The 10344-nt window shown below is 41.0% G+C and overlaps 1 protein-coding gene across 1 annotated transcript; it reads right to left on the bottom strand.

Moving 5' to 3' along the window:
- Nucleotides 1-401: 401 nt before the first annotated feature.
- On the bottom strand, nucleotides 402-1355 carry LOC117349636 (olfactory receptor 6N1-like). The gene has a single exon (XM_033923228.1). The coding sequence runs from the start codon at nucleotides 1353-1355 to the stop codon at nucleotides 402-404; it is 954 nt and encodes a 317-aa protein (XP_033779119.1).
- Nucleotides 1356-10344: the final 8989 nt, after the last annotated feature.

Below are 10344 nucleotides of genomic sequence, written 5' to 3'. Positions count from 1 at the left end.
AAATCTTTATTGATTTTTGAACTTTGATAATGCAATACAAATGGTAAATCATACAAACTGCATGAAAACACATTAGTCATTAATAAATTTTGTAAATGATAACTCTAACTATAGAAGGAAGGTCATTCCAAATTTTTACGAATAAAAAAGAAAATGATTGACAGAAATTGGTCATAGTTTTTATTTTCTTATCAGTGGGAAAGCAAAGTTTAAATTTCTGTAAGGTTTTCATGGTAGACAGAGGCATACCCATAAAAACAATGTTGGACTATTACTTAAAAAAAAAAAAAAATAAATATATATATATATATATTTTTTTTTTTTCATAAAGCACCTAAATTCCATGTTAAATGTTGCTCATATGTATTTTTAATATCTGCTGAATATACAATACATTTGATTTATTTTCCAATGAACTCCAGGAGAGAAATTGCTCTGTTGAGAAGTTTTCTGAGGGATCTCTTCACATCTTTGTTTCTTAGGGTATAGATGAATGGATTGAGCAGTGGTGTCACTATGGTGTACAGTACAGAGGCCACTTTGCTGAAGTCAAAAACACTGGTTGTCGTTGGTCGAACATACACAAATATCATGGTCCCATAATATACCAAAACCACGGTGATATGAGAGGCACAGGTTGAAAAGGCCTTTTCTCGTCCCAAGGAAGATGGTATCTTCATAATGGTAGCTATGATTTTGATGTACGATAACACTGTCAGAAGACAGCACATCAGTAAGATAGCAGATGCCAAGAAGAAAATCACAGTTTCGGTAAGAGAAGTGTCCGAGCAGGCCAGCCTTAAGAGTGGAGCGATGTCGCAGAAGTAGTGTTTTATCTCATTGGGGCCACAAAAGTTCAGTCTGGAAATTAATATTATTGACAGCAAAGTGGTGCTAAGACCAACTAGCCAGGAGCAAAGTAAGAATTTAGTACAGACCTTACCATTCATCAGCATAGCATAATGGAGTGGGGAACATATGGCCAAGTATCGGTCATAAGCCATTATTGCTAAGAGGAAACATTCAATTGACCCAAATGAACCAAAGAAGTATAATTGTGTTATACAAGCACTGAAGTAAATTGTTTTCTTCTCCACTAGGAAGTTGACCAGCATCTTAGGTACGGTGACAGTTATATAGCAAATTTCCAGGCCGGCCAAATTAAAGAGAAAATAGTACATAGGAGTGTGAAGGCAAGAATCTACCATTATTATTATCATAATGATGAGATTCCCAAGGACTGTGATGCCATAGAAGACGGCAAACAACCCAAAAAATACACCTTGCAGCTGTGGAAAGTCCCAGAGCCCAAGAAGAATGAACTCGGTCACAGAACTATGATTTCTTCTGTCCATGTTTGCTTTATTATCTGCAGAAAGAATAAATCGCAATAGTATTATGAAAAAGGTGGTGCCTGTTTTAACTGCATTTTGCTGAAATGAAATTAGTTGCAGAATGTCTTTGAACTAGGCTTCTGGCACCGAGGTCTTGTAATGGTCCTTCACAAAACATGGCAGATCCACCGAAAGAGCTGAGTTTTAAATGGAGATGTGAATAAGGAGAGGGCATAGATTGGTCCATGCACAAGTTATTTTTGCTCACTGATGGCTACTGTTAAGAACAAGATGTACTGGCTTGACGTGTATTTAGACTTAATATCCAGCAGCACATCCATAGGTGGTAAAGGGTACCCCTCTACCCTTGCTCTATCCCAGTCCTCCCTCCCCTCTTGCCCTTCCCTTTACTTCCAGGGCTGGGACTCAGGGCAGAAATTTGCAAGGGGGTCCTAAGGTCTGCCACCAGACTGTTCTGCCTTCAGTTTTGGGCTCCTTCTGGCATGGGAGCCCAGTGCAAAGATCCTGTTTGCACCCCTTAATACTGGTCTTTCTCTTATCTTCCTTTAGTCATCTTCCTTCCCACTACCCTCTTGCTCCTTACTCTTTCCTCTCTCCCTTGCTCCCTCTTTGCCCTTTCTCTCCTTGTCTTTCTTACCCTGGGCCCTTCCCTTCTTATTTTTCCCTTTCTATCTCTTTGCCTGCTCCCAATTTCATCCTTCCACTGTTCCATTTCTTTTCCTTCTCTTTATCATTTTCTCCCTTCCCCTACTCGTTCTCTTCTTATGCCAGTGTCTCTGTCTCTTTATCCTCTCTTCTATTCCACTCTCATTTCTTCTTATTCTACTTTAATCCTCATCTCCTCTTCAATTCTTCTTCCCACCACCTCTTCTTATGTTCTAAAACATAATTCTGAGCAGTAGAGGATCTTTTGCTGCAGGGAAGCATGAGCAAAATCAGAGACATACCCCCTCTTTTACTAAAGTGCGCCAACCAATTAGCGCAGGCTAATCGAATTAGCACGCGCTAAATGCTAACGCGTCCATAGACTAACATGCATGCGTTTGTGTTTAGCACGCGCACCTATGTAAAAGAGGGCCATAGTGTCCTCGAATCAAGAAGAGATGATAAAAGGGCAAGATCAGACTGTGAGCACATCCTGATACTGATTCAAAACAGCAAAAGACAAATAGCAATTGGCCATTAATTCAACAAACACCATCCCTTTTTTCTGTGTCTCAAGCAAACATTTCCTGCCCCATAACACACCTATAAATATCTTTCTCAAAGGGAGGAAAATTCTATGATACATCCAAAACATATCTTAGATGTAGAACAAAATTTCAGTTACACTCATTGGTGAAGTGTTTCTGAATATGACCAGTTAGCCCCAGACAAGCACTTAATGGGTCAAATGCCAACTCCAGCCCTGGAATGCCCCAAAGTAGCCTTGGATAGTCTTGAATGAGCAATTTAACCATCGGTCAGTGACCATTTCTGGCCAGTTAAATCATTTTGAATGCTGACCAATCTAATTTTATTTTACTATTATTACTTTTTCATAAATGATTTACTTTTTTTTTTTTTTTTACCTTGGAATACATATAAAATTGTCATGCCAGTAAAGTTCTCTGCATCTGGATTTCCTCTCATCTCCTTCGTACTTCTTCCTTCCAAATTTGCATCCTGGACCTCTTGTCCTTGAATGACTAACGTGGGTAGGATTGAAACACATATGCTATTCCCATCCCAAAGATTCAACCTTGGTTTTAGTGAAACATAAAATGCTCAGAAAGGGTGAAAATCCTGACACCATAATTAGGAAGTCTATTGTCCTTCAATTAAATGAATCTTCTCTGTTTTTCATTATGGCTTGAGGGACAGTTGCACACCTATTGTACTGATGATTAATGAATTACTCTTGTATATAGTGATTTGTGGATTGTGTCTTCAGCAATGGACATATGAGCATACAAAGCCTTCCTTGATGTCATTCTTATTAAGATAAATGCCACACCAAGGGCATCAGACAGTTTCTGAGAGCTGAGAGGTGTTTTTTCATTCTCCAAAGACTTTCAGGCACTCCAGTCTCATTAAAAACAGCTTAATAATCTAGTCCACTGGAAGTTCTGTCAGATGACAGTGTGGATTCAGAAAGCCAATGCCTGAGGGAGCTACTGTCTTCTGCTCCTTTTAATGACCATTGATAAAATTCTAGAAGCTGGCTAGCAAGCCAAGAGTTGACGTAATAAAGAAGCCTAACATGACTTAGCATTGATAGTGCAAATTGGGCTACTGGTACATCTCCGTGTACAATTTAAAAATTTGAAGATAGTTCAACAAGGAATTTATGGTACTTTACCAGACTACTTTAGCAAATGCTTAACCTTATAAAGACCAAGTAGGTTGTTAAGATCAGAAAATTGTATGTTATTAGATGTATGAAAAAGAGAAGAGGTGAAGCATGTTGGTACTATAAAATCCTCTTTTTCTGTCACTGGCCCAATCTTGTTGAATGAGATATCGAGAATAAGATTGTCTAAATATGTATTACAATTCAGGAAATTGCTTCAAACACATTTTTTTCCTTTTGTTAAAGCATTTGGTTGAATCAAAATCCTTGATTAAATTAAAAATGTTCTTATTCCAAGACACATACCATAGCATCTAAATATTTCCTTCAAACAGTTAGCAAAATAAATATGAACCGCTTTTAAGAATCGATCCCCTTTCCTGATGTTATATCCTCCCCTTCCCCTTTTTTAATTTAATGTAATTATTAACTTCCCCTCCCCCTTCACCCTCAAGCTCATGTTCATATCTGTAATTTGTCCACTTAATGGCCACATTTCTCCTCCCCCTATAATAATTTATTTTAACCTTTCATTTTTAGCATTGTAAACCGGCCAGGTGCAACTCGATGGTCGGTATATTAAAATTAATTAAACTTGAAACTTGATAGTTAGATGATGGTGGAAAAAGATTTTTGCAAAATAGATTGATACATTGTAGGTGTCATTCGCTGCATCAATTTTTTTTTTTTTTAAAGTGTGTCCCAATTGGCCTATTAGATGGCAGTAGGATGTCTACTACTGCCTATGATCAGGATGCCATTTTGAGAATCAGGCCCTTAGGATGCAAAGAGTTATAAAATAGCACATGGGCAGATGAGTGCGTAAGTCCAAATTAGGACAATCAACAACAATAATTGCTTGTTAATGGCTTGATAACTTGTGTGCTCATCTGCCCTGAGTGCTCTAATACAGGCAACCATTGTAGAATCAGGAGGGGGGACTGTGGCATTTACCAGGGTTCCTTCAATAAGAACATAAGAATTGCTGCTGCTGGGTCAGACCAGTGGTCTTTGAAGATGCATCGCTTTTGACTGGTAACCAGTGAGCTGCATAGAGCGCTGGAGTAATGGGGTCATGTACTGCCTTTTCATGAAAAGATCCACACAAAGCAGTTTACAATATATTGATTAGTACTCAGGTACTCTTGGGTATTTTTCTATTTGTCCTAGCAGACTCAGAGTCTAACTTTTCTTTTTCTTAGATGTATGATTATTTTTGTAAGGTTTGCTTTTGTTTAATTGTGATGTTTTTATTGTTTTTAGATAAGATTGTATTTTTTTTAATTGGTGTATGTTGAGTTAGAATCCACCTAGAAATGCCTTGATAGAGTGGACTATAAATGAATCAATAAATAACTGTGGTACCTGGGGTTGGGTGACTTACCCAGAGTCACATGGTACTGAGGCAGCAGCTCTAACCACTAGGCCACACTCCCTTCTGAACCAGTCCTGCTTCTAGTTATTGACTCATAATATCAGTGTTTTCTAAGATCTGCAAGACCCACAAAGCTCTAGACCTTGGCGTGAATGGTACAGTGATTATTCCATTATACAGTATGTCAGCATAGGAGGATTGCGATGATCTGCAACGTGACATAAACATGCTTGAGAAATGGGCTGCGACATGGCAAATGAGGTTCAACGGGAATAAGTGTAAGGTGATGCATGTCAGTAACAAAAATCTCATGCACGAATACAGGATGTCCGGGGCTGTACTTGGAGAGACCTCCCAGGAAAGAGACTTGGGAGTTCTGATCAACATGTCGATGAAGCCGTCTATGCAATGTGCGGCGGCGGCAAAAAGGGCGAACAGAATGCTAGGAATGATTAAAAAGGGGATCACGAACAGGTCAGAGAGGGTTATCATGCCGCTGTACCAGGCCATGGTGTGCCCTCACCTGGAATACTGCGTCCAGTACTGGTCGCCGTATATGAAGAAGGACACAGTACTACTCGAAAGGGTCCAGAGAAGAGTGACTAAAATGGTTAAGGGGCTGGAGGAGTTGCCGTACAGTGAGAGATTGAAGAAACTGGGCCTCTTCTCCCTTGAAAAGAGGAGACTGAGTGGGGACTTGATCAAAACGTTCAAAATACTGAAGGGAATAGACTTAGTAGATAAAGACAGACTGTTCACCCTTTCCAAGGTAGGGAAAATGAGAGGGCACTCTCTAAAGTTGAAAGGGGATAGATTCCGTACAAACATAAGGAAATTCTTCTTCACCCAGATAGTAGTGGAAAACTGGAACGCTCTTCCGGAATCTGTTATAGGGGAAAACACACTTCAGGGTTTCAAAACAAAGTTGGACAAGTTCTTGCAAAACTGGAATATACGCAGGTGAGGCTGGACTCATTTAGAGCACTGGTCTTTGACCTGAGGATCAATGGGGGTTCGTGTGCGCTGGGAAAGGGTGCACGGAGGGAGGGGGGTGACGACGGCGGCAAACTTACAGGGAGGAAGAGAGGGAGTCGAAGCACGCATGCGCACTCTTGCCGGTGGGGACCTACAGGTTCATGGAAAATGGAACACGTAGTAAGTGCGCTTAGGGTTTTATTATATTAGATGCTCTTATAATAGGGATGCAACTGTGATTTAATAATATCATCCTGAGCTCTTGATGGTGGATACTAGCACATGTGGAGCAAACTGGCCATCTTGTAGATTCTATGATTGTTATAATTTTTTTAAAGGATATAATGATGCCAGCTTATGGAACTTCTGCATGCATCTTGCATTTTAATGCAGTGAGTAATAATGCCATCTAGTGGCCACATAACATGATAACAACATTGATGCACTTTAGAAAACAAAATACAGTAAACCCTTGGATTGCAAGTAACTTGGTTTGCAAGTGTTTTGCAAGACAAGTAAAACATTTTATTAAATTTTAACTTGATATACAAGCAATGTCTTGCAATACAAGTACATACAGTATACACACATCACAAATGAGCTAATGGTTCTTCTCTCTCTGACACTGCAAGAGTGTAGTGACTGTTCTAAATGAGCAAAGTCTTGCAATACGAGTACATTACATTACATTAGTGATTTCTATTCCGTCAATACCTTGCGGTTCAAGGCAGATTACAAAAGAAGTTATCTGGCCATTTGAATTGAAGAGTAGAGCGATTTGCTACAGAGAATTGGGATAAGTCTTGCGGTGTTAGCTTGTCTTTAAGGATGTCTTGAATAGGATGGTTTTTATTTCTTTTCTAAACGATTTGTAGTCTGTAGTCGTTATCAGTAAATTGGAGAGTTGGTAGTCTAGTTTTGCTGCTTGAGTGGCTAGAAGGCTGTCGTACAGTTTTTTTCGTTTGACGTCTCTGATTGGGGGATGAGTGAACGGTTTGTGCATTCTCCTGTGTCTGATTGAGGTAGTTTGGATCAGGCGGTTGTTTAGGTAGGCTGGGCTGTCTCCGTTTATGGTTTTAAATAGTAGGCAGCAGAATTTGAATTGTACTCTTGCTTGTATTGGGAGACAGTGTGAATCTAGGTACGCCGCCGTGATGTGGTCGTGTTTTCTTAGTGAGTAGATAAGTCTTAGCGCCTTGTTTTGAACAGTTTGTAGTTGTTTTATCATGTTTGTGGGGCAGGGGAGATAGAGTATGTTGCAGTAGTCTAGAAGACCTAGGACTAGGGACTGGACCAAGAGCTGGAATTGTGTTCTGTCGAAGAATTTTCGAACTTGCCTTAAGTTTCTCATGACTGTAAATGATTTTTGTATTGTTTTGTTGATTTGTGGTTGCATGGTACAGCATCTGTCTATTGTCATTCCTAGAAGTTTTAGAGTGGGTTGTATAGGGTATGTGATTGAGTTTATTACTAGATTTGTTATAGTTGGGGTTTTGTTATTTTCGAGGAGAATGAATTTTGTCTTGTCTGGGTTCAGTTTCAGTTTGTGATTATTCATCCATGTTACAACTGTTTCAAGTGTCCTGTGTAATGTGTTTGTCATGGGGGACGTTGGTTGATCAAAAGGAAGAAGAATGGTGATGTCATCTGCATAGTTATAGGAGGTTAAGCCTAATTTGTCCAGGTAGGTGCCGAGGGATGCAATGTAGAGATTGAAGAGAGTTGGGGATAGTGGAGATCCTTGGGGTACGCCGCAAGGGTTGGACCGTGGTTCTGATTTTTCTCTGTTCAACTTGACTCTGCAGGTTCTGGATTGTAGGAAGCCTTGAAACCATGTTTGAACCTTTTCTGTGATTCCTATTGTTTCTAGTATTTGTAGTAGGATGTAGTAGGTCCAAAAAAAAGGATGTCCAAAAAAAGGATGCTGGGCTTGATGGTCCTTTCGTCTTGCCCAATATGGAATTTCTTAAATTCCTGATAACAGTTCTTCCACTCCATATCTAGAGTTCTACCAGACCTACACAGCACTTTACAGAGTCACAAATGAGACGTCCCTGCACAAGTGAGCTTACAATCTAAACAATCAAGACAGACAAACAGGATGCTAGGGTAGGGGTTACAGTTAAAGGGGATGGTTAAATTACTGATTAGTGTAGTATACAGAGGGGAGTAGGGTTATGAGCTGAAGGCTGTCTCAAAAAGGTGAGTTTTCAGCCTACTTTTTAAGAAGGGAGGGGGCATGTATGGAATTTCTTAAATTCTTGATAACAGTTCTTCCACTTCATATTTATTAAAAGAACAAAAGACAGTCCATTTCTGGATCAGAAAAGGACCAATGGTTCATTAACTCCAGCATTCATTGACTCCAGCATTTGAAAATATACTGTAGATCCTAATGGGGAGATCCATTCAGATATAACCACTTCCACAACTCAAAGCATCTGCAGAACTACTTTTCTAACCATTGTGAGTGGACCTCAAGCACTGTGATGGACCTCCTGAAGTCCAGAATCCTTGATTTCTATGTGAGCAGCTCTGCTTGTGCTCTCATTCTCTTGTGGTTACTGGACTATAGGAGGCCACCTCCAATGACATCAGCAACTTTCTTCTCATTGGTAATTAACAGGTTGAATCCAATAAGAAGAGACACTGGAGATGTCAAATTCAACCGAATGGTCAGAAAACAAGCAAAGTTTTAAACTTTGATACAAACTGCAAATAAAGGATTTCTGACCATTCGGTTGGATTTGACATCTCCAGTGCCTCTTCTTCTTGGATTTGCTTTGCTTCGAGGCTTGGTACCTTCTTTCTCCTTGATTAACAGGCTGAATATCAATAATGTTAATATTACAGACAAATAGAGGGGCATAATCAAAACTTTCAAACCAGGCAGACCTTTCTATCTAGCCAACAAGCAAGCAGACCTCTCTAACTAAGCAACAGCCAGACCTTACCAGTCACTTTATCCTTCAAACTTTCAAACTATTTAACAGGCAGCCCTTTCTAGCCAACTAACAAACAGGCAGACTAAACTAACAATTAACTAACTACCTCTATCCTTCCAACTTTCAAACTCTGACAGGCAGACTTTCATACTATCTAACAGGCAGACTTTTCTAGCTCACCATCGATCAGGCAGACATAACTAACTAACAAATATCTAAACTAACAAAAAAAAAAAAAAATTGAAAATAGCAGGAAGAACAAGAAGCAACAGGGCTACAATCAAGACCGGCAGCCCAGTCACCGAAGGGATCCAGGAGATGGCCACGGTCCACGTACAGACGGAAGGAGAGCCAGGACGGAGGACAGAAGTCTCTGTACAGACCGAGGCCATCCCCAAGCAGATGACTACAGTCTCCACACAGACAGAAGAGATCTTGCAGGAGCTGAGGAGCCTGAGAGAGGAGGTAAAGTGCTTGAGAAGCATCCGAGAGGACGAGGCCTTCATCGACGGAGTCATCCAGGAGTTATCCCAGGTCACTGAGCAGGAGCCAGACAAGACCATCCTCAGGACGCCCAAACTGTCCGAACCTGCAACCCTGAAACCAACGATTGGGGTACAAGAAGAGGCTGGAGATGCTAACTCCTGGCAGCTGGTAACTTCCTCCACTGGCAAACGTAGAAGACCTTCTTTCTCTTCTTCTGTCTCTTTCTCTCGTTCACAGGGCAATTTAACATCGACCCCACTAATCACCTTGAGGAACAGATTCCATCTGTTACAGGAGGAACTTGCCAATGAGTTACAGGAAGTTGTCCACCAGACGATTCCTGTTCCGGAGACAACAGATCAGCTCCCCCCAAAGAAGCGCAGAGTGGTAGTCATTGGGGATTCCCTACTGAGGGGCACCGAGGGACCAATTTTCAGACCGGATATGCAATCAAGAGAGGTTTGCTGTCTGCCAGGAACCAGGATCCGAGATGTAACCGCCTGCCTGGACAGTCTTATCAAGCCCCATGACCACTTCCCCATGCTTCTCATCCACGTTGGAATGAACGACACTGCCAGGAACACCACGGAGAACATATCTGTAGACTTTGGAGCCTTGGGTGAGAAGCTGAGGAGGATGGAAGCGCAGATGGTCTTCTCCTCGATCCTCCCAGTGAGAGGGAAGGGGAGAGCCAGGGAGGATCGTATCCAGAGGACAAACGACTGGTTGCACGGATAGTACAGGGAGATGAACTTCGGATTCCTGAACCATGGAGAGGCGCTGCAAGGACTACAGGGACCTGACGGAATTCACCTGACCAGAAGGGGAAAGAACGTCTTTGGACACCGACTAGCCCGCCTACATCGTAGGACTTTA

Source organism: Geotrypetes seraphini, chromosome 16 (assembly GCF_902459505.1).
Source record: "Geotrypetes seraphini chromosome 16, aGeoSer1.1, whole genome shotgun sequence".
Lineage (NCBI taxonomy): Eukaryota > Metazoa > Chordata > Amphibia > Gymnophiona > Dermophiidae > Geotrypetes > Geotrypetes seraphini.
The sequence above is the reverse complement of the archived record's forward strand: the minus strand, read 5'-3'. Positions and strand labels throughout refer to the sequence as shown.